Raw genomic sequence first — 25,113 nt, forward strand, 5'->3', positions numbered from 1 at the left:
CATTTACATGACATTTTTTTGTTTTTTAGATGTACCTGCTCACAAAATGCTTGGCATAAACAATTAGTAACACTGTGTCCCCGGCAACGGCACCAATTTGTTAGGCGTGTCAAACCCAACAAATAAAGGGCTACAAAATGACTCCAAAACATTGTTACTTTGCACTAAAAATGTAATACAAGGTAAGCAGAGTCGATCCACAGAGACACGAGACAAGTGCTTATACTTTTTTGCGTAAGGTACAAAAATGGTCACAGAATGGGGGGAATTTATAAGCAATAATTTAAACAATAGAATAAAGCAATAAGTAAATGATTGATTAAATGAAGTAGATTCAAGATTTGTAAGGACTTCAACTCCATGCAAGACAAATTAGCAATGTGATTCCAAGGATGAAATGATATTTGTTCAATTCTATCTAAATTGGTACTTGGAAATGCTAACAAGCTCTAACACTTCCCATTCACCACATTGATTAACCAAAATAACCTCTTTGATTAATCCTAACCTTACCAATCTAATCTAAACAAGCTCTTAGAATTAGGTTGAAAGATTGCTTTAAACTTTATGTGAATGTTCCTAACAACACTCAATACTCCTCATAAGCTCGGGATCATAAGAATGTGTGAATAAGATTTACAATAAATTCATTCAATAGAAATCAGTTTAGTGCTTGTTACCTAGTCCAATTTACAAAACAATTACGGATTTTGCAATTAGATAACTTGAATGATCTAACCCTAATTCAAATGGCCAACAAGAATCACAATTAGAATCAAACATTCGATTGAAACAAAATCAAATTCACTAGATAGAAAATTGAAAGCAAACATCAAGTCATATGATTGAAATCACAACTAGAAGTCAAGACATAAAGTTGGAGAATCTAGGGTTCTAGCCACTCATGACTAGAACAAGATCACAAATCTAGAAAATGAAACTAAAATTCTTACAAAATGAAATCAAATGTTCCCAAGTGTTAATCAACTCCAAAATCCTCCAGAAAATCGCCTTCTCTTCTCCCAAAATCGACTCCTCCTTAAAAAAGTCGGTTTCCCCCATTAAGAATGGTGAAAAACTGCTTTAAAACCCGCATTTACGTTTACACAGCCGTGTAAATTAACATTGTCGTTTACGTGCCCGCGTAAAAGCAGAAATACATTGTGCAGAAATCTACGTTTACACGGGCGTGTAAACGCAAGGCTTCCATTTACACGGCCGTGTAAATCTCTGTAAAGCCAAAATCTTTATTTCTTTGATATCTTGCTCCTCGGTGCTCCGCAAGTCTCGAAATTTTGTCCGCAGCTCTTATTTACCTCCTCCAACAATATCCTACCTCCAAAAGTCCTTGAAATATCACAAAAATGTGTGAATGAAATTGCCTCATGAAAAATACCAAAAAACATGCAAAATGCATGAGTTTAAACATAAATGCAATGCACTTTTATGGAATAAAGCTACAAAATGGGTGCATGAAATGCACCTAACAGCCCCCAATGTTGCATTGTCACCCATTTTGACATCAGGGCCATTATCTTTTTTTATAAAATGAGGGCTGCTGTGGTTATCCTCATCTTCATCAGCATCCATATCCTCAACCCCATGGTCATCCTTATCCTCATCCTCATCCTCATCTTCATTTTCATTTTCATCCTCATAATCCAAATGGCCTATCTCAATTTATTTAACTACTCCTGCACCATCAAGAACTTCTTCCACTATGTTATCAACTACCTCTTCTTTGTGTTCTTCCAACCATTCCTGCATGTTAGTATTACCAAAATGGTCTACATACATAGGCAGTATAACACCATATTCATACACTGTTGCTATAAAATCGGCACAATCCAACTCATTCGAAATTAAGGTCAGACCTTTGGGAAAATGAATATATGGTTGACAGTAACAGAGCTTCGCACACTTTTCTTCAGTGAACCTTTCGATAAATTCATAACACCCGATCTTGTCCATGCCTGCAAAATCGATGTTCGATAACCTCTGAGTAATCCCCCGGTGTAGCGTATGGGGTATTTTGCAAAGATTCCTTGGAAATGCACATCGACTTGGATGAATACGGGATCAATGTTTGAGGTTTGAGGAGACAGAACGAAAGTAAGGGTTTATCGAACGAGCTGTAAGTGGTGAATTATGAGCAATAGACGGGAAAATATCTCATTTAAGTCAAACTATTAGTAAATGATATGGCCTACACAGTCAGCAAGACAATGGGTTTAAGTAACACATGTGGCAGGAATATGACCGGCTAACCCCTTCACAATTGACATAATGACGTAATTGGCCCGACAAAATAAAGTATGTTCCCTCATAAAGCCACTAAAAAAGTTTAGTGACTAAAAGAGTAAACCTTGTAAACTTCATAGATCGTATGTGTCATTTTCCCAAATTAAAATGTTGGCGCAATCTCTCATTGTCATCATGCGTGTTATCTCACACTCTCCATAGATGTCGTGTTTGTAAGTAGTTGGATATTTTGTCTTTTAATCCATTTTGGATGATGTAAACTATAAGCAAAAGGACATTCATTTCTAAAGAGCCAAACATTGATTTGAATTAGATCAACATTTTGTTTCTTGTTGGTTGTTTGAAACGCCATTGATTTTTAGTTTGATTTTGATTGAAGATAATTTTTGGTTTTCAGAATTACATATTGGATTTAGGTTAGTTTGTTGTACAGTTAGGTGACATATAGTGATCGTGAACGTTGCAAAAAAAAAGTAATAATTATAATGAAATTAAACTTTACTGTTTAAATCTCTTCAAAACTTGAGGTACGTAGGTAGAATAGAATTCAAATCACTACCAAGGTGGTCAAGTATGATCACTCCAAAATGGAGTTGACTAAGGTTTGAGTTCTACAAGTTTCAATTTTAGGGTGACCTAATGTTCGAAAAAAATGATTTAATAATTTTTTTTCAACAAGCTATATATATTTCCTGATTTTATGTAAGTAAGTAGACAAAATGGAACTTCAATTACTAGAAGATTATTTATCAGCCACACAATTTAATCCATTGTGAATATGTATCTCGTGTCTGATGGGGTCTAGCGACGGATCCAAATCTGCCGCATAAAACAACAAGGCACAAGTTTAACGACATATTTATTTCTTTTCAAATTCATCAATGTGATAAGCCCGTCATCAATATTATATCTGAGATCTATATATTACATGAGTTAATTTAATATATATATATATATATATATATATATATATATATATGTCAAAATACATGAGAACTTTGAATTTATAAGAAAATAAGAAAAATAATGATTTATTATAATGGAAATCTTTTTTATCTTTAAAATTTAAACAAATAATTTAAATAAAAAAAGAAACTAATTAGCTTTAATTTTGGAAATTTTGAAATTAAAAGGTAAGTTTATTAGTGAAATTAATATCCGTTTATTACTACATTTATTGCAATTATTACATTAAAATATTATGTGGAATTTAATAAAATATAAAAACTCATTAAATGACATATGGAAAAAAAATTAATTCAAAATAACAAAAAAAAAGACATTTGTCAAATTGAATGAGAATATGACAAGTGACAAAAAAAATCTTCATTTATTAGAGAGGATTGTGTTTACCTCGAACTTTGAAACCAACCAAATAGACATAAAATTTTCACGAATTTGTGATAAGACATATTGACGTTAATAGTGAATGGACTAGTGATTAGGGGTAAGCAAAGTATGATACCAATTATTTTTTTCTCAAACCGTGTAGAGTACAAACTATCGATGGTACAAATGTTTTGTTACTAGTAGTATAACAAATATATACTTGATACCAACGTTGTGGCTACCAATAATTTTGGTTATTACAAATTGGTAACATTATATACTAATTTTTTTCTAATATTCTTTTGTAAAATTTAAAGACAACATGGACATATGATGATTTTCATGCTTTGTAAAGATACTAGATGTTTTTTAATGAGAAATCTCAAGAAAAGTCCTAAAATTTTAGTCCAATTTATGAAAGAGTCCCAAAAAAAATTTTGTTTATAGAAAAGCACAAACTACCGGCTAAAACTTCGAAAAAACCCTTTTTGGCCGGTTTCGTAGTTTTAGCCGATATTCTGTCATTTTTCGTTAGTTTGCTCAAAATATTTGAACTTTTTTTAAAATTATCCGATAACCAAAATATTAGGACTTTTCTGAAAATTACTATGGAATTAATGAATATTATTATTAACAAATCATTTATAAACATAACAAATCATTTATAAACAAAGGAAATACATTTGTTTCTAATTTATAGGAATAGAATGGTCGACTAGGTCTATTGTTTGTTGACTGCTTCAAACTCTTTATGTTCCTCCTATGTATCGTTGTGAGAGTCATAGTGAGATGTACTATGTACGTTTCTTCAATTAAATACAAGAGTTTATAATATTTATTAATACACAATCAATAAGTGTCTAGTTTCGATTAGGTGTGACGCTATAGGATCACATGTTATTAGAAAATATCATTACATAATGATTCTTAAAATAGATCTTTCATTATGTTCTTTAACGTAAATACCACCTAACCTCCATACATTATTCGCTAACAACCATCAAATTACAAACATAGTGAAAAATAAACTTTGAATGTCAATTTAAATAGATAATCACCCTACACTTTTTCTATATAAACTATCATTCATGTTTCACTTTTTCACATTTGATAGATGTGTGTTAGCATATGGTTGTTACCGTGTGAGGTATGGATGTTGGGTGGTAGTTAGGTTAAAGAACATAAAAGGAACACCAACATTAGAGGAACACTCATTGAGTACATCTCATCATTATACTCACAATGATGCATAAGAGGAACGTAGAGAGTTGGATGTGGTCAATAAGCAATAGAGGAGTACTTACACCACCAATTTATTCCTAGAGATTAGCAACGAGTATATTTTTTTTTATAATAAAAATATTTGTTATGTTTATAAATGATTTGTTAATAATAATATCCATTAGTTTTATGGTAATTTTCAGAAAAGTCCAAATATTTTGGTTATCAGGTAGTTTCCGAAAAAGTCCAAAATTTTAAGCAAACTAACGAAAAAAGACAGAATACCGGCTAAATCTGCAAAATTGGTCCAAAATGGTTTTTTCGAAGTTTTAACCGGTATTCTATGTCTTTCTGTAAACAAAATTTAGTTTGGGACTTTATTATAAATTGGACAAAAATTTTGGGATTTTTCTGGAGACTTTTTTTTAATTTACTAAAAATTTCTATTGAAGTAACTTTTAAAATTTTAAATTTAGTGTGTTAATGATTATGGACTAATACCATTAAATGTCTTATATGAAGCTCTTAAAATTCTAATATATATATATATATATATATATATATATATATATATATATATATATATATATATATATATATATATATATATATAGGTCCGGTTCGGTGAGGACTTTCTTTTCGGTGAGGACACCTTAAAAAAATTGAAAAAAATCTAAAAAAATACAAATCATAAAATCGAGCATATATCATGGATAAAAAAATGGGAAATTTTTTTTGCATCACTAAATTTGAATCATGGATCATAAAAATTGAAGCATGGATCATAAAAATGATTCATGCTTCAATTTTAATGATCCATTGTTTTTTTCAATTTTGTCTTCTTTTCCGTATAGTATTATGCTCGATTTTATGATTTGTATTTTTTTTAGATGTTTTTTTAATTTTCTAAGGTGTCCTCGCGAGTCCCGACTTTAAAAAAAGTCATCACCCAATCCTGTTTATATATATATATATATATATATATATATATATATATATATATATATATATATATATAGAAATAAATTTGTTGGTACGTTAGTACCATGGTATTTAAAATTGTATACCCTTATTAATTAATTGTTATGGTACTACCAAACAAATATGTTGACAATAAAACATATTTGTTATCAACTTTTTAGGTTTGGTTGGTAATATGTTGATTGATATTTTATAGTATATTTTTGACAGCCCTAATGTATGTGATTAGTCTCATAATTTAAATCTTCATGAATCCATCACTAATTTGAGAATTCGACATAAAATGTCTTTAAAAAAATTAAGAATTGATGCTTATTGAATATACGTCGTTAATCCATCTTCATTTACCAACATTTTAATTATGATGCTAATTTTTGTCACCAATATCGTGTTTTGTAGCAGTGGAATTCATGATTAAACTTCTTCCAAAAAAGTTTTGATGTACTTTAAAAAAAAAGGGTTATAATTGATTTCTCTATAACCATGCCTGGACGACGGGCAAACTGGGCGGTCGTCTAGGGTCCATATCTCTAAGGGGTCCAAAATTCATAGAGTATATGGTATATATATTTAAGAAAAATTAATGTAACATCCCAAAAATACAATCCAAAAATTTCGTTTTTAACTCATTAATAAAACCATAATTATCTTTCAACATATAAAAATCATAAACGATGTATCTCAAGAATAACATAACATCTGTCAAATATATCATAGTATAAACATCCAGGCTGAATAAATGGCGTGTGCACTGCAATCTTTTCGAGCTTCTCTTTTGAAAACTGAGTACCTAAAACCAAAACTGAAAACTATAAGCACGAAACTTAGTGAGTCTCCCAAACTACCACATACCATACACATAATCACATAACATGAGCCTAGCCCACTGCATTGGACCCTGTCCGACATCAAACCGTAATCCGGTACACATATAAACATATCCACAATGCATATAACATAAACACATAACGTAAATATAACTTTGGGACTACTCCTAACTGCATCGGGACGAATCCCAACATCGGCTCACCCGACATCAGGCTCAGCCCGACATTCGACCGCATCGGGCATTGGGCTCACCCCAACATCAGGCTTACCCCGACACATACACAACACATCATATATCATATAACATAATCACATAATCTACATTGGGCTTACCCCGACATCGGACCGAAGCCCAGAACATATAACATATAACATATAAACTAGCATACATCGGGCTTGCCCCAAAACACATAACACATGGCATAATAACTAACATACATCGGGCTTGCCCAGCATCGGGCTTACCCCGGAACACATAACACACAAATTGTAAATTAACATACATCGGGCTTGCCCCGACATCAGACCGAAGTCCGCAACACATAGCACATATCATATAACCTGCATGAATCACAAAGACATCACGCTAATTAAATACTTCTCGGGACCGCCCCGACATCGAACCGAAGTCCGGAAACATATAAACTGTATCGGGCTTACCCCGACATACTACAACTACTTAAACATGCTGACATTATGGCCTTAGACCCGTTCTTACTGGAAGAGGACTCACCTCACACTGCTGAAGTCCCGCTGACAAAACCAGAGCTGCTGGATGACAGATTCTCAGGTCTGTCACTATCAAAATAACACCCAATTAATAATTGGGTTCCAACTCATAACCATAAGTCCATGCTTGGGGTAAAAGGCTACTTTACCCCTATCTTAGCTTGACTCAAGCCCAAAGCCCAATCCAAAGGCCCAAAAGTCTAATAATGGACCAAGGCCCAACTATGGCCCAAATTTCTCAATTGGGCCCAAGTCTCTACATGGTCTTGAACAAAGGCCCAATCATTCATTCTTGGTCCAACGCTTGACATTCTCATAGTCCAACATCTCATAATCATCAAGGCCCAGACTATGGCCCATATATGACCCAATTTTCCAAATTGGGCCCAAACTCCTTACGCGGGCCTTACGCTAAGTCCATTAGATTTTTCTAGTCCATTTGCTTGCTTTTGGATGGTCCATTTTTATCCCAATAACCAAGGCCCAATAGGAAGGCCCAACTTAAAGTCCAAGTGAAATTAGGGTTTCACATGAAATGATAATTAAGGGTAAGTGTTTCTCACTTAACCCATTAAGGACTTAATCCAATAAGTCATTAACTCTACTAGATAAGTGATATGTGATAATTGGGCTTAATACACAATCCAATCCCAATGGCTCAAAAGTAGGTCCAAATAAGTCCAAGGCCCAAATACTCACAATTAGGGTTTTCCACCCAAACATGACCCAATAGGCCCAAAACTAATCTCTAAGCCCATTAGGGTTCGCTAGTGGGTCACCACCCACTACCACCTCAGGTAGTGGTGGTCAATGGCGATATGCGGCGGCGGCCACCGCCTTACGGTGGTGGTTATGGTTCTTTTCATTACATTTTCTACTAATTACAATTACAAGTTTTTAATCCACAAATAAGCACACACACACACTAACTACTCTAACACACACACAGCCACTCTAGTGGTAGCCGACGGCGGTACAAGGCGGCAGCCACCACCTCATGGTGGTGGTGGTGGCTTTTCCTATGATCTCCAACTAGAGAAAACGCACACACACACACACTTCAGATTGCATACAACAATCCAGCCACCCACCTGGTGGCTCAAGGGGACAACATCGACGGTTTTTGGGATGGCTGCCACCACCTCACGGTGGTGGCAGTGGTTTCTGTTGATTCCTAGACAAGTAGCAACATACCCACGAGCATACAAATCTCGAGCCGATAACACTTCATCTTCAATGGAATTACAGCAGCAGCAACATCGGATAGTGGTGGTGGCAGATCGTAGTTAGAACAGGAGGGAAGGCGAAGAGGATGGCGATGTCAAGCCACGATGGCAGCAACAACGGCGGACGGCGGGATGAATTCCGAAGCCGGCGGCGGTCACAGGCCATCTCCGGCCATACACGACATAACAGGCGGCATCGGGTAGCGGAATGGTGGCCTTCGCGGATGAGTCAGCATGCGGAGACGAGAGTTGTCAAACTCGGTGATGTCATCGGCGGTTGAGGGGCTTCTATGGTGATAGCGACGATCGGAGGTGAAGGAGGGTAGGGAAATGGCGAATGATGCTTAGGGGGTTGGCGGCTGCAACACATGTCTTAGGGTTAGGATTTCACAACCTATATATCCCGACCAAATAGAAACTTTCCCGTAATTATAGTTCTGGTCCCTCCCCATGGGATCTTTTCAATTTAAACCCAATATTTATCCTTTTGTACCTTATTCTATAATTTTCTTTCATCATAAGTTCTAATAATTACCGAACATACCCCCGCTTCTAAAATTCTTCTCAAATCAACTCCGTAATTTACTAAATAGCCCTCCACTATCAAAATTCCTCACAAATTATCCAGGAATTACATTTATTAATTTATTTAAATAAACGGGGTGTTACAATTCACTTATCTAAAAATGCTAGGAAAAGTATTATTATTATTATTATTATTATTATTATTATTATTATTATTATTATTATTATTATTATTATTATTATTTTTAAATTAGTTGTTTTTGTAATGTAATGACTATATTTGTGTTTTTTAATATTAATAGTGAATTTTATAATGATGTGTCTATTTTCGTTTTAAGTTTATTGTATTTATGACTTGGGGGCCAATTTTTTCAGCCCTGAGCCCATTTTATCTTTGGACCGGCTCTAGAGATGCATAACTAACCCAACGAATCGATTCAACGTTCGTTTACAGAAACTCAGTTATATAACTAATTTGATTTCTTAAAAAGGGTATAACTTTCACTCCAGATGAATCCTCATCTTCTCTCGTGGGTACTCATGTGATCCCCTTTCATCCTCAAACTCAACAAAATGTCCATCACCCAGTCACCAGAGGAACCTTGTAATCCATCATACTTCATCCTTCCATACATCCATCAATCTATATTATTAAAGGATAGGGTCGAAGTTTTCTCTATGATAAACCTTCCTCCAACAATGATCTTCATCTTCCATCTATCCTAGTCTCACACCGAACCCTATATCTTCCATTTGTCTTGTCAATGACTTCTGTTGCATAATGTGAATCCTTCAAGATTTTTTTCCTTCTTCACCACTTCAACCTGATCTCCAATCTCATACTCCATATTCTTCCCTGATTATCTAAAAGCTACTTGATGTAAAATACACTTAAAAAAAAGGTTGTGGGTTTTCAAAAACCCCAAGATTTCATTTTTAGACCCAAAGGCCCAACAATTTTTTCTTGAAAAGACTCAAAATCCTAACAACTTTTCTCTGAAAGGTAACCCTAAAAATTATATCTTTTGGAAAGATTCTCCTCTACAAATGAAAGGACATGTTCTTAAAAGTTGAGAATCAATGGATCATCCCCTGATGGTATAATTTATGAAGTGGCGGTGGAAAAATTGTTCTAGTTCGCAACTACATCAGTGGTTCATTCATAAATATGAGTCATCTTGACCACCGATGAACTATACCAAGGATATTGATGGAGAACAATTGTTCTAGAATGAAATTTAGTACCCTTGACCAAATATATTATTACCATAAATTGGATATGATACAAAATTGCACTTGATTTTGTAGATCTCATCTATTGAAACCATTGATTGAGTTATGAAACCACACAATCTATTCCTGAATTGTATGAATTAACGAAGAAACATTTGTTCTAAACTGAAACATACATCAATGACAGATTCAGAGATGAAATTACTCATTCACTGACAATTATACCTTGCATTGACGAAGAAAAAATTGTTCTAGATAGTAAATTTATGTCAGTAATCTCTTATAAAGACATATGTTATGTGAGACACACCCTAGATGTTAGTGATCCTTACTATTGCTAACATAGTCACTGTGAGACATCGAATAGCCTTCCCTTGTACCAAATGAATTAATGGAGAGCTTATGTTATAAACTGTAACTCCTTGTTAATGATCTCCCTATTAAAACATAGGTGATGTGAGACTACATTGCGCATGAAGTCCTCGACTTCTTTTATTATCACCATAGACGAAGGTATGACTTATAACATACCATCCCTTTATACCAAAAGGAATTGACGAAGAACTATTGTTCTAGACAGTAACTTGTCCTCCTCTTTTGATGATAATGTCAACAAGGGGGATAATCTCATATGTAAGGGGGAGCATTGCAAAATTTTATGGTTGTTTATCTGAGGGGGGGGGGATCCACTGAAATTTGGTGGTATTCAAACACTGACGAAGAGCAAAGTTAATCATTATCTGTGAATCACTCCAGATATTTAAGTTTTTGTATATGTTTATACTCAGTTTATGTACATTATAAAGAAGTAGTATACTTAGTAGTTAGTATTGACAATAACAAATAGAGGGGGATTGTTAGGACCCTTGTTTGATTTGATAAGTCAAATATTGTTTATCATTGATTGCATTTGTACTACTGATGGGCGTCCGAGGTTACATCCCCTAATAACATCAGGAAGCTTCATGAAGATCCGTATATGTCCAATCCATGAAGAGTGAAGATAGCATCCATATCTGTCAAGGATTGTTTTGAAGATCTGGTTACCATAACAAGACTCTCACTTTTTATGTGATTGCGCTTCCATGTTAATCTATCATGTATGTTAGGATATATCTTTTAGTCTTTGGTTATATATATATATATATATATATATATATATACACACACACACACACACACCTTTTTTTGTAGGGTTATCGATCAAGAGTGTGTATGTAATCAGAGAACAGTTTGTTCTCTGATTACCTCTTGTTCATTGAAAACTATCAATCAATATATATATTTTGGTTTCAGTATTTCTCTTGTTATTGCTTTTATTCATATCATCATTGTTTGTTGAATTTGTTAGTTAGGGACCAACATAACAAGATCTCAAGTGAAACCCAAATCCACTAGATCGCAATCTTCATTCCAAACCTTCCTACACAAAAAGCAAACACAAATCACCAATTGAAAATGAAAATGACTGAAAATGAAAACTGAAAATGAAACACAAAATTTTCTAAAATACTTGGAGGATGGAAATAGCGAATGAAATGACATGAAAATGGGAAAAATACCAAGGGAGGATTTAGGGAGAGGAATATACCAAAGGTGGTATTGTGGGCATGAAAAGTCAAGTTCTAAGCAGTAGCGAATTTAGGGGTTTTGAGTGGGGTGTATGCACCCCACTTAACATGCAATCTTATTTAAATTTTATACAGAAAATTTATAATTATAATTGGTTTTCAGTTAAGGGACCCCATGATAATAGTAATTTTATACTATGTACCCCGGTTACAATCATGTTTGGATCCGCCACTGGTTCTAAGGAGATGACGTCTCTGTGTTTATGTTTGTGAAGGAACACAACAAAGGAGATAAAAAGAAGGGGATGAAAAAAACATAGAATGTAAATAATCAAAAATTCATTTTGCAAAATAAAATATTTTTTATTTAATAAGACTTAGAGACATAATACTGGCATAAAAAAATTTCCCACACATTGGTCGCATAGTCGTTGATAATGTTACAAATTAGCAATAGATTGGCACTGAAAATATTAGGTCGTTGGTAAGACCATGAGGTATACTCACAAAATGACCATATGAAAAATACCACCATCTAATCACCACTGCCACACCACATTGACCTTGGTATACCAACCACATCACACCATTAATTTCAATAAAAAAAATAAAGAAAGAAATTAAAATACTAGATTTCAACAAAGAACTCTCTCACAGTTTTTGTCAAACACCTTATATGCATTGCAACATATTTATAAAAAAAGCACCTTAATATGTGGATAAAAAAATTGATATGAACTTCAAGCACACACAACCATGACATGGAAAGAGGAGAGAGGTAGAAGCAGATTGGCTCAAGGAAACCATTAGCTCTTCTCATATTCGACTATCGCCACTCGTGCCATTTTTTATGAACTACCACGGTCGTGAAACCAAGGATGGTGTGCACGATCGTGGTGCACCTTCCACCTGACCATGAGTTTCTCATGACTTGTATATATACCATAAGACCTAACATTCTCATGGAAAACATCCACCGATCTATAATTCGTTGATAATACTTTGCTATTGGTTGAATATTAGCGTCAAATAGAATATGATGCCCTATATTTTAGGGGCATAAGCTTTTTTTAGTCCAAAGGTTTTTTATATTGCTTGTAAATTTACAAGTTCGATAAATACAAAATTTTCACATTTTTAATATTATTTATTTATTTTTAAATAAGATTCTAAAAAAATTATTAACCCAAAATTCCCCATTTATATATGAATATTTGTGAACCTCTTCTATTATTCAAAAACCCAAAATTTATTAAAAAGGTTTTTATGTTGAATGGTACATATATTAATTTAGTGGTGTCATTTCACCACCAAACCTCTACAATCGACCAACCCTCAAAACCATGCAAACTTCCTTGCTAGACTATTTATAACTGGTATGCTTGAGGTACTTAGTTAATAATTAGTCAAGTGCAAAGAGATAATTAAGTACATTTACGACTCACTAATGGCTCCAAAGCTCAATGATGATAATTTCCTCTTCAACTTCGTCGTGAAGGAAGGCAATGGTATCAAAGGTCTGGTAGATTCTGGTCTCACAGAGGTACCAAGTCTGTACATCCAACCACCCCACCTGCGAATCGACAAGCAACAAACAGCATCATCACCTGAAATGATGACCATTGATCTATCAGAGCTCGATGGTCCTAACCATGCTCAAGTGGCAAAGACCATCGCCCATGCTGCTGAAACTCTAGGGTTCTTTCAGGTTGTGAACCATGGTCTGCCGTTGGAGCTTCTGGAGTCGCTTAAACCTGCAGCACATCAGTTTTTCGGGCAACCAGCTGAAAAGAAGGCAGCGTATCTTCAGGGGGTGAGCCCTACACCAGTGGTCAAGTATGGGACGAGCTTTCTTCCGGAGATAGATGAGGTTTTGCGGTGGAGAGACTTTCTTAGAATGACATACACCAATGATGCTGATGCCCTTGATTTTTGGCCTAAGGAATGCAAGTAAGAACCCACCTCAAATTAATCGTAATTATTAAATAATTAGCTAAAGGTAAAAAGGCTAACTATCTAGTAGCTAGCAGTGATCGATTATGATTTCTGTGTACTGGTAATTTTGTAGAGAAGTGGCGCTGGAGTACATAAAATCTTCAACGGAGATGGTGAAAAAGCTACTACATGCACTAATCGCAAACCTGGGTGTGAAACTTGATGATTCAAGTCTTGATACACTTATAGGTTCAAGAGCAGTTATCATGAACTTCTACCCGACCTGTCCAAACCCCGAGCTAACCGTAGGCGTAAAGAGGCACTCTGATATTGGCATGCTAACAGTGCTTCTACAAGATGACATTGGTGGACTATACGTGAAAAAAGGTGAATTAATATTGTCACCAGGAAATGAAGAATGGATCGAGGTTCCACCCATCCATGGTGCTCTCGTTATCAACGTTGGCGATATGTTACAGGTTAATCTCATACTATTACCTAAATTCCGCACACTTTGTGTATCTAAACTTGTACCAAATAATCAAGGTCTAGAGTAAATCGAAAGTAACAGTGGCTAATTGCATAAAGTTCCGTCTTTTAGTGACAGTTGCAATCAGTCGATGTTGCCTGATTTGCAACTCGTATCTAACAACTGTTGGTCTAAGCCTTGCTTGTTTCGTGATTCCATTTTAGATTTTTAGCAACGGGAAGTACAAAAGTGCTGAACACATAGTGCGAACCACAAGCACTGCATCAAGAGTCTCCGTCCCGATATTCTATGCGCCGCTTCCCATGGCAAAAATAGGACCCTTGCCCGAGCTAGTGGCTCGTGATGGGGTGGCTCGATATAGGGAACTCATATTCGAAGAGTACAGCAACTATTACTTTGGGAAAGCTCATGAAGATAAGAACACCCTTGATTTTGCTTCTACTTGATTCTTGTGTGGAAGACTTTCTAATCCATTAGTGGAGTATGTTGTGTGTAATAACCCACTTTCTATATATTGTGATGAAAGTGAAGTGTTTGAGTGACAAGACTCCGCATTGAACTCTTAAACTTTATTAATTAACCTTTTCAAACTCTACATTTTATTAAACTTTTAAGGATTCAATAGAATGGTACATCATCATTTTAATTTTTTTATATAAATAATATTAATAAATAAAACTAGAATATTACATTAATTAGAAATTTAAAGTTACAATTACTAAATATTAATTAAAGATTACAATTTAGAAATTAAAAGTTACAAATAAGATGTTATCTTTTTAAAATATTTTTAGGATTTATATTTTTTTATTGTTTAGAATAAAAAAAAATTATAAATTAACTTAATAAATTAAATTATTGAATATAAGTAATATGATGTATAAAACAAAAATAATAATATATAGTTTTTTTTTTTTTTAAATAAGTAAATTAACTTTCAATATAATAATATATAGTTTCTACTAAATTGAGAATAATAAAAAAAAAAAACAATTATGGGGATTAAACTTCCCATTCATTCAACTCTATCCACAATACTAGATACTATTCATTTAATGCCATCTCACTCTATTTTTTATCTATTGAACCCTCCATGAAACCCCCATTAAGGATGATCTAAGTTTATGAGAACTCCATTATATATATATATATATATATATATATATATATATATATATATATATATATATATATATATATATATATATATATATATATAAATAATGTTAAGTTCAAATGAAAACACTAAATAAAATGAGAATGTGAGAACATCATTTTATGCTATTATTCTGTTTTAAATATAATGAGTATAGTAATGTAGTAATTATAATGTAAATGTTAACATATAAGTATTCATATATTCAATTGTATGTTGTTATTCTACTAAAAAATTTACATATGTGTAGTAATTTAGTAAATTTCAATGTAAATATTAATGTGTGATTGTTGATGTATTCATTGATGAATAATGTCATAATATTGCATATACAAAATTTTAATGTGAATATTTGTAACACCCATAAAAATCAAGCCAATTTAAAACTTTTTCAAACATCCAAAAGCCATTAATTATTACAAAGTATTTTCAAAATAGTTTAATATCAGAGTATCTAAAAAACCATAAGTCCAAAACACGAGGATGTGTACGGTCTCGCATTCGCCTTGCCAAGTCATCTGAAGCACTTGAAACAATAAACTGAAACCGTAAACACAAAGCTTAGTGAGTTACCCCCAAAATACCAATACACATATAGTCCACATAACAATATCAGCAATATCATAACATAACAAACTGAACAACATTTAATGGGTCCACAGCTTTACAGACTGGATTACCCCTGGGCTCACAGTGTAAGTCTGGATTGCCTACCGGGCCCACAACTCACATCTGGATTGCCACCAAGCCCACAATACGAGTCTGGATTGCCTACCAGGCCCACAACTCGTATCTAGAATGCTACCGAGCCCACAGTACGAGTCTGGATTGCTTACCGGGCCCACAGCTCGTATCTAGAATGCTCCTAGGGTTTGTTGGCTACTGCACGAAGCAGTACAACCTCAACCCAACCCACATAACATATCAACATATAACATAACTAATACGCATACAAGTAATCAGGTAGTAACACAGGTAGTCCTACAGATCTACCAGTCTAGCATATCAACTGGCATACATCACTAACTCATACTCAACATATCAATAACTACTAGATATCAAATCCAATGGGCCGAACTTGGTGCCTTAGACCCCTTAGTATAGCAAGGATAACTCACCTAGCACCGCTGAAGTCCTGCAGATAAAACTCCAGCTGCTGGTTGACAGATCCCCTAACTGTCAACATCAAACAATACCCAATTAATAATTGGGTTCCAAGCCCAAGGTCCAACTCACACTACAAAAGCCCAATAGTCATATAATAGGCCAAAGCCCAACATATGGCCCAACTTTCCAAATTGGGCCCAGACCTCTACATGGTCTTTCCTTAGGGCTCATCCAATTATTCTAATCTAATTCCCATGGCCCAATATCACGTAATCATAAAGGCCCAATTATGGCCCATCTATGGCCCAGTTTTCCAAATTGGGCCCAAGACTCTCACATGGGCCTCATCCTAAAATCCATACAATTATTTTGGTCCATTTACTTGTTCTTGGATAGCCCATCAATAGTCCAATCACTAAGGCCCAATAGGAAGGCCCAAGTTAAATTAGGGTTTTCACATGAAATGACAATCAGGATTAAGTGTTCCTAATTAACCTATTAAGGACTTATTCCATTAAGGACTTAATCCATTAAGTCCAATATTGTCCTAGGTTAATTTGCCAATGATTATAATTTAATATTTTAAGTTCATTAAATAATTCTGATGCGGTCCCGATAAGTCCTAAATTAGGGTTTCATGGCATTATGGTTTTCCAAACCCTAATTAGGGTTTCAACCCATATTAGCCAAATAGGCCCAATAACTAGGTCCTTTGACCAACTAGGGTTCATTAGGCCCATTATGATTCCACTAGGCCCATTAAGGTTTCACTAAGCGCATTAGGGCTTCATTGGGCACATTAGGGTTTCAATCATCCCAACCGAATCAACACAACAAGGCAAAGCACACCGCCACCCGACACGGCGGCCGGTGGCAAGCTAATAAAAAAATACAACTTATTACAACTTACATTACAATCTAAAAAAATACACACACACAACTAATAAAAATATACACACACAAACATAGCCACCTAATGGCGGCAAGCGGTTGTTCGTGGTGGCAGCCACCACCCTGCGGTGGTGGCGGTGGTCTTTCTTCAGATCTCTGGCCAAGGGGCACTCCGACGACCTTCTACCATCACGGACACAACCCACAACACGCAAACAAGTCCCTTTTTTCTCGGAAAATAAACCCAACACCCACTGAGGTGGGTGGCGAAGGCGGCAACACAAGAAACGGATAGCAGCGGTGATAACTTCACGATTCCATGAACTCAACTACCATTCCACCGTGGCATGTGGTGGCCAGAGGGCGTCAGCATCCAAACGATAGTAGTGAGGCAGCCATCGGGAGGGAAGTGAAGAGGGAAGAAGGTGGTTCGAACCCACTGAGTACAACAGCAGCAACATCGAAGAGACGACGGTTTGCTGACCTCGTCGACAGCTCCGTCGTCAACAACGACGGCACAACAGCGGCTAGTGGTTGTAGGTTTTAATCTTGACATATGTTTTTAGTTTATTTTAGTATTTGTTTTTATTTTGTGAGTCAAATAACTAGGTAGAATAGGTCATGTTAAGAATGAGTATTTGGGGCCCTGTTAATGGATGATTAAAATTAGGGAATGTGGGCTTAGTTGAGTTTAGTTTGTTTAGCTCCATTAGGTTATGTAGGCTATAAAAGCCTTTTATTTTTCTGGAAATATATGCAGCCGTATGAGTTACAACTACTCTTTCTCTTCATCTTATTTTCATACGTAATTAAACAATACAATGTGCATTGTTTGAGAGGGAGTTGAGGGCCTGATTTCTAACATTTGATATTAGAGCCTAGGCTCGATTAGAAGAAGGAGGTGGGCGATTACATGTAAATCGCATGAAGGTTTGAGGATCGGCTGCACAGCAACAAAACTAGTGTGAAGAAAGAAGAAAGAAGAAAGAAAGAAGAAAGAAGAAAGAAGAAAGAAAAAAGAAGAAAGAAAGAAGAAAGAAGATAGAAAGAAAGAAGGAAAGAAAGAAAGAAAGAAAGAAGAAAGAAGATTGTGACAACCCGTTGTTGTCTACCTGAGAAAGAAAGAAACAGAAAGGTACAACTCTTTTTACCAAATTACTTGCAAAAGAAAGAAGAATGGCAGGAGGATCAAACCAAGGGGGTTCAAAAGAGATTGTAGTTCAAGGTACTGCTGTACACTACTAGAAAAACAGCCTTTTACGACACTCATTGCGCGTCGTAAAACGCTCAGACGACGCGCAAATGCGCGTCAAGGAAGGCCCTGTCATAAAGAGAGACGATGCGCATTTACGACGTGCGGTTATGACACGCAATGCGTATCAAGGAAGGCCCTGTCATAAAGGAAGACGACACGCATTTGCGTGTCGTAACCTTACGACGCGCGTGTTTATGACACGCAATGAGAATCAAGGAAGCCCCTGTCAAGAAAGGTCATGTCATAAATGAAGACGACACACATTTTTGCGTATCGTAATTTTAATTTTTTTTTTAAAAAAAATTATTTATAGATTTACTTATTTTCAAATTAAATTTGTATTTCATGTCTCATAATAGAAAATAAAATACCATATACAAAAAATACAATACATTTCACAAAAATTAATGTCATACAAATAATCATTCTAATAGTAGACAAATCTAATACATCAAATAATCATTCCAATAGTAGACAAATGTAACATTCCAACAGTTTTTACATAATTAACTAAATTATTAGCCAAATTTCCTAAAATACCAACATACTTTTCTATGAAGAGCATTAACACTATTCTTTTCCATCAAAAACTTCAAAACCTGCATAATTAAATTAATGTGTAATCAACTACAGGTCAATAAGGTAGGTTTAACCAAAAGAGTTTCATAATAGTAAGATTTTACTTTGAGTTTATTACAACTTTCAGCTCTTAATTGCTCAAGACTTGTCTCATACAGATAAATTTTAGGATTAAGAGGTCTTACTTCAGGTAACATATCCATGACTGATGTTAAAAAAAAACATGTACCACACAAAAGTATAAATTATACCGATTTTTTTATTTGTAGTTGAATGCAGCTTTTGTTCATAATCCCCCTCGTCCACATATTCTTCCTCTGTTCCCTTCCGTCTGAATTGTTCAACTACAAATAACAATTCGTGTCGTAAAACAAAAAGTTACCCTGTTCATGTTCCACCCAAAATAAACAAATAAATAACACAAGTTTCTTTTTGATTTAATGCAGAAAAAATGACTTACTAATAAAGTTACCTGTGGATATTTGAATTTTGACAGTGCCATGAGCATCACCAGCCTCTTTCAGGTAATTACCAGCTGCTAACCTGGAACACTCCCGAATTTTCAGTATTTCAATTATCATGTATCATGTATCATGTATCATGTATCATGTATCATGTATGGTGTTACTGTTACCTATCAAATGGAAGTGGTTGGCATCCTTACATATGTAGAATATCTCCAAGTGCTATTCTAAGGGCATTTCAGTCAAAACAAATCCCCGCATACCCTGCAGCACAGGCTATCCGCCCCCAATTTGGATCCCTACCATAAATTACCACCTGATAAAGCCAACCATAAAAAATCATCATTATATCATTGGAAACAATTATTTCACCTTCAAATAACAAGATATTAACCATCATGCCTTGGTAAGTGAAGAAGATGCCACTGGATGTGCAATCTTTGCTGAAAATGATGTTAATACAATTGCTGAAAATGATGATCAGGAAGAACATAAGTCTCAACATGAAGATAACAACAGTACAATATCAAGTCCATTGGCACCATTGATGGAGGAGGTGCGTACAACTATGTCAGGTGAATGCGTTTATGTTGGTGCAATGGGGATTAATGCTCTAATATGGATGCAAAACCCACAAGTTAGTTTTGTTAAACTATCCGATCCTGCTTGGTTGAATGATTTTTCTCTATCCAGGCAGGTTCATTACAAGGCTACTCCTGATGTAGTTGTTACACTACAAGAAATTACGAGAGTAATTGCTACTAAAGTCCCTGAAGAAATTGATGCATGTTTACATGATGGTAGTTTATGGTTGCTACGTGACGGTTGTATTGGGTGTTACAAAGAAGAAAATTTTGAGGGAGATGGGAAAGTGCTCGAAATGATGAAGCATGAAGTTCCTATAGCCCTTGGAATGTACAATATCAAGATTCAGATCTTGTGTAAGCTTAAAAAGACTATTCTAGTTAGAGAGTTACTCAATTGGCTTATATCAATAAACGTGAAGCCTAATTCAATTACTTACAATCATTTTATTCATGGATATTGCAAGGAGGGGAAGTTAGTTGTTCTAAAGAGAGCTATGTTTGATCCTTTTGACACAAGCAAGAAGATGCACACCACCAAGTCGCACATGAGAAGGGTGTTTATTATGAACGACTGCAATGAGCTGATGCAAAAATATCTTGGTCCCTTGGGGAATGTTGTGGATTCCTATGACTTACCAGTCAACAATTCCCATGAAAGGCTACACCGGAACAAGATTCTGCAAGTTATCAAGAAGAAACACATTGAAATGTTCAGCAAGATTGCTGAAAACAAGAAAGATGGAGAAGTTGTGGTGATATCTAATGAGAGGAATTCTGCACCGGGGAGAACTTCTCACTCTGGATTTATGGAGGAGGGTAGCTGTAGTGAGGTTACAGAATCAAAAGAGAGTCAAATAGAAGTCATTATACAATGGAAGGGCAAGCTTATATCGGAAGTTACTTGGGAAGAATTCATAACTGTGCCTTACGTTATTTCCTTTCACCTTGAGGGCAAGGTGCATATTTTGGGATGGGGTATTGCTAAGGCTTTAGTCAAGTTTAAGAAGGATGATGGTTCTAGTTTCCATTATTTGCCCCCATGTTTGATTATTCATGAGAATGGCAAGACTGATGAAGCTGTTAAGTTGATCATGGATGCAATGGAACAAGTGGGTGGAATATATATGGTGATTGGTGTGGTGGTTGCAGATCATGGTAAGACTGATGGCAAGAAGAAGAGGCCACCTGAGAGAATTTGGGTGTCATGCATTAATTCTATCCACCTTGAGGACAAGGTGGTTCTTTTGGGGTAGGGTATTGTTATGCATCAACTTCTGCCATATATGATAGATAAGGGCAACATGGGAAAGTCAACAAATAAAGGGAGATTAGGGGCATTTTAGGCATTTTATAGGCGGGGGTTCAAAACTCAGCTTTTCAACTACACATAGTTGACACGAGTTCTCACTCATCGAGTGTTTCAGAGCTTAAATCTTTTCTACTTTTTCTTTGCTCTGTATAAAATGAGAGATTCAAAAACAAACACCAAACAAGCATAACTCCATAAAGTAAAATGCAGATTCTGACCTGGCCAACCCACTGCCTGAGACCTGTTATATGCTCACGAACCTGCCTGAGATCTAAGACCTGTTATATGCTCACAACCTGTTATATGGTGTATTAGATATCTGAAAATTAATACAAATGATTAAAAGATAATGAAATGAAATCAATCATAAAAGCTGAAATAAAGAAAATATGTTATAAAACTGACCTTCATTTGCATGTGTTATAAAACTGACCTTCATTGTTGTTAGTTCTTCCACACACTACATTAGAACTCCACACTCTGGTACCTATTCAACCATTTGTGCGTGGAGGAGAGGGGGGGGGATAGATAGATTTGTTTCAACTTGAAATAAGAGGTGTATACGTGTAACCAAGCTCTTTTGTGTGTTTGTAAGAAAACTCTTTCAAGTAAAGTTACAGGTTTCAACCCATACTGTGAGTACATAAGTAGTATAATACCTTAAATGCCCTTAAAGTTGCTATGTAGCGTGATGTACAACATCATATGGTTCACTAACCCCTTTTCCAGATTCCCAACCCAATAATCATAGTCGAATCCAGAGGTAGAACGGTCTTCTGGTGAGCAATCGCAGCCTGAGTCAGACATTGAAGCAAACGCCTCACGGGCGTCAAAAAATTCATCTTCATTATCACTGTAACTACCCATCTTCGATTCCTAAAATTTCAGCTTGTGAAAACCTAACCGACATATGTCACTGAATTAATATAATTTAGCACGGAAGATTGTATCTTGAATAAATGGAATTTTGGTTTAGGAAAAGGTGAAACATCCGAACCCTAATGCACCTAAGAAATCAAACAAGAAGAATTAAAATAAAGGAGAAGGAACAAAGCATACCTGAGATGCTTAGAGAGTAGAAGTGAGGACCGTGGAATGATGAGGAAATCGCCATTGAAACCTGCATAGTTTTTCAGTTAGGGTTTTCACAGGAGAAGATGAGAAGATCCAAAATCGAAATCAAAGATATGAATAGAGGAGAGATTAAAGAAATAGAAGAACAAAAACATTAGGAATAGAGAATAAACATAGCATATCTTAGTCGGGCTAGGGTGTGGAAATTTGAGCAGTCTCTGAAGAGGTCACATGAGCCCGAGGTCACCGGAGGAAAATACCCCTAAGTTCGTTGAAGGAGAAGTGAGCAAAGATGTTGCCGACGAGGTGAGGCGAGATCATCGATCGATTGTTGTAGAGGCCAGAGAGCACCAAGTGTTTCCGTTCTTGAAAAAAAAGCCCTAGTCCCTGCAATTTTGTGGAATTTAGTAGTATTATCCTTGCTTGTCTTCTTCTTTTCTTCTTATATCTTAATAACAATCTCTATGAAATCGCAGGTTGCCTTTTTAGGTTAGAGGGAGAAAGAGAGAGAGAGAGAGAGAGAGAGAGAGAGAGAGAGGAAGACGAAGAGGAGCGGGTTTTAATTTTTCACATGGAATAGGCGGGATTTTAACTTTTGGGGATTTCATTTCCCCCTTTCAAGAACGCGCGTTTTGAGTAAAACATAAAGCGACATTCACAGAGGGCGCACATTTTAGATAAAGTGCCCTCCGTGTTTTTTTTTTTTTTTTTTTTTTTTACATGAGACACTAATCTAAGGGCACACAATAATGCGTGACATAAATCCTTAAATTTTTTGAAGAGACGACACTTTTTTAATATCACTCCCTTTTGCGTAACATAAATCACTGAGTGTCGTAGATTGCACGTCGTAAAAGGCTATTTTTCTAGTAGTGGTACCATTTCAATGCCCAAAATTAACAGAAACTAACTACACCACTTGGTCTATTATGATTGAAACTGTGTTAAGGGCATATGGACATTGGGATGCTATAACCAAAGATGTGGTTGAAGAGAAGAAAAGTTATACCACTAAAGGTATAATTTTTCAAACTCTACCGGAAAATGTTCTCTTGCAGGTTGCTAAACACCAAAGTGCCAAAGAAGTGTGGGAATCAATCAAGGTCCGTTATATAGGAGCCGAACGGGTGCAAAAAGCAAGGCTACAAACTTTGAGAAACGAATTGGAGACGCTGAAGATGAAGGACAATGAGTCAATCAATGACTTTTCGGGCAAAATAAGTGGTATTGCTGCCAAATTCAAAAGTCTTGGTTCAACTCTTGAGGAGGAGGTGATTGTAAGAAAATTTTTCAATTCGGTTCCAAAGAAGTATTTACCCATTGTAGCTCCCATTGAACAATATTCCGATCTAGAAACTATGACATTTGAAGAAGCGGTTGGAAGGGTTAAAGCTTATGAAGAAAGGCTTCAAAGCCTTGAAGAAAAGGAAGAAGATCATGATCAACTGATGATGGCGAGTGAACAAAAACATGGTGAAAGTAATGGACATGGAAGAGGACGTGGAAGAAACTTTGAAAGCGGTGGAAGAGGCCGAGGAAGAGGAAGAGGTCGAGGTGATAAAAGTGGATTTCGGTGCTTTAATTGTGGAGACTTTGGGCACTTTAGTTATGAGTGCACGAAGTGGGATGACAAAGACAACAACAGAGAAGCAAACTTGCTCCAAGAGGAAGAACCGGCACTGCTTTGATGAAGAAACGAGTCAAGATTAAGGGGGTGAATGTAGGTTTTAATCTTGACATATGTTTTTAGTTTATTTTAGTATTTGTTTTTATTTTGTGAGTCAAATAACTAGGTAGAATAGGTCATGTTAGGAACGAGTATTTGGGGCCCTGTTAATGGATGATTAAAATTAGGGAACGTGGGCTTAGTTGAGTTTAGTTTGTTTAGCTCCATTAGGTTATGTAGGCTATAAAAGCCTTTTATTTTTCTGGAAATATATGCAGCCGTATGATTTACAACTACTCTTTCTCTTCATCTTATTTTCATACGTAATTAAACAATACATTATGCATTGTTTGAGAGGGAGTTGAGGGCCTGATTTCCAACATTGGTAAGGACCCGACTGCAGGAGGATCGTCCGTTAGCCCCCGGTGGTCTTCAGTTCCTCCGGTCATAGAGGATTTCATCGTTGGTCTTGCTTGATCGGAACAGGCGACATGGTGGTGGCGTCGGGGTTAAGAGATAGAAGAGGGGTGGTGACGGCTGGAGGGAGGTTGGAGGGAGAGTGGCAGCCGGTACATGATATTAGGGTTAGGGTTAGGTTGCATGAGGGTTAGGAAATATTTATATGAAGGCTAAATAGGGTGACGGGTTCACCCGTGTCCATCTTCAAACATATATATATTACACATTTAGTCCCT

General features: G+C 35.7%; 2 protein-coding genes across 2 annotated transcripts; both read left to right on the plus strand.

Annotated features, from left to right (window-relative positions):
• Window positions 1–13,314: 13,314 nt before the first annotated feature.
• LOC145062499 (scopoletin 8-hydroxylase-like) lies at window positions 13,315–14,906 on the plus strand. The gene is made up of 3 exons (XM_079010095.1): window positions 13,315–13,855; window positions 13,974–14,319; window positions 14,534–14,906. Exons 1-3 carry the CDS (start codon window positions 13,353–13,355, stop codon window positions 14,774–14,776), a joined length of 1,092 nt encoding a protein of 363 aa, XP_078866221.1. The 5' UTR covers window positions 13,315–13,352; the 3' UTR covers window positions 14,777–14,906.
• Window positions 14,907–23,681: 8,775 nt separating this feature from the next.
• On the plus strand, window positions 23,682–24,440 carry LOC145063787 (uncharacterized). The gene has a single exon (XM_079011368.1). It carries the CDS (start codon window positions 23,682–23,684, stop codon window positions 24,438–24,440), a length of 759 nt encoding a protein of 252 aa, XP_078867494.1.
• Window positions 24,441–25,113: the final 673 nt, after the last annotated feature.

This window comes from Lactuca serriola, chromosome 7, assembly GCF_051521515.1.
Source record: "Lactuca serriola cultivar US96UC23 chromosome 7, Lser_US96UC23_V15, whole genome shotgun sequence".
NCBI classification, from domain to species: domain Eukaryota; kingdom Viridiplantae; phylum Streptophyta; class Magnoliopsida; order Asterales; family Asteraceae; genus Lactuca; species Lactuca serriola.

Excerpts from the sequence above, each read along its gene's own strand:
- LOC145062499 (XM_079010095.1), top strand. The coding sequence starts at position 13,353 with ATGGCTCCAAAGCTCAATGATGATAATTTCCTCTTCAACTTCGTCGTG. Across the intron at positions 13,856-13,973 it reads TTTTGGCCTAAGGAATGCAA|AGAAGTGGCGCTGGAGTACA; the intron begins GTAAGAACCCAC and ends GTAATTTTGTAG. Across the intron at positions 14,320-14,533 it reads ACGTTGGCGATATGTTACAG|ATTTTTAGCAACGGGAAGTA; the intron begins GTTAATCTCATA and ends ATTCCATTTTAG.
- LOC145063787 (XM_079011368.1), top strand. The coding sequence starts at position 23,682 with ATGATTGAAACTGTGTTAAGGGCATATGGACATTGGGATGCTATAACC.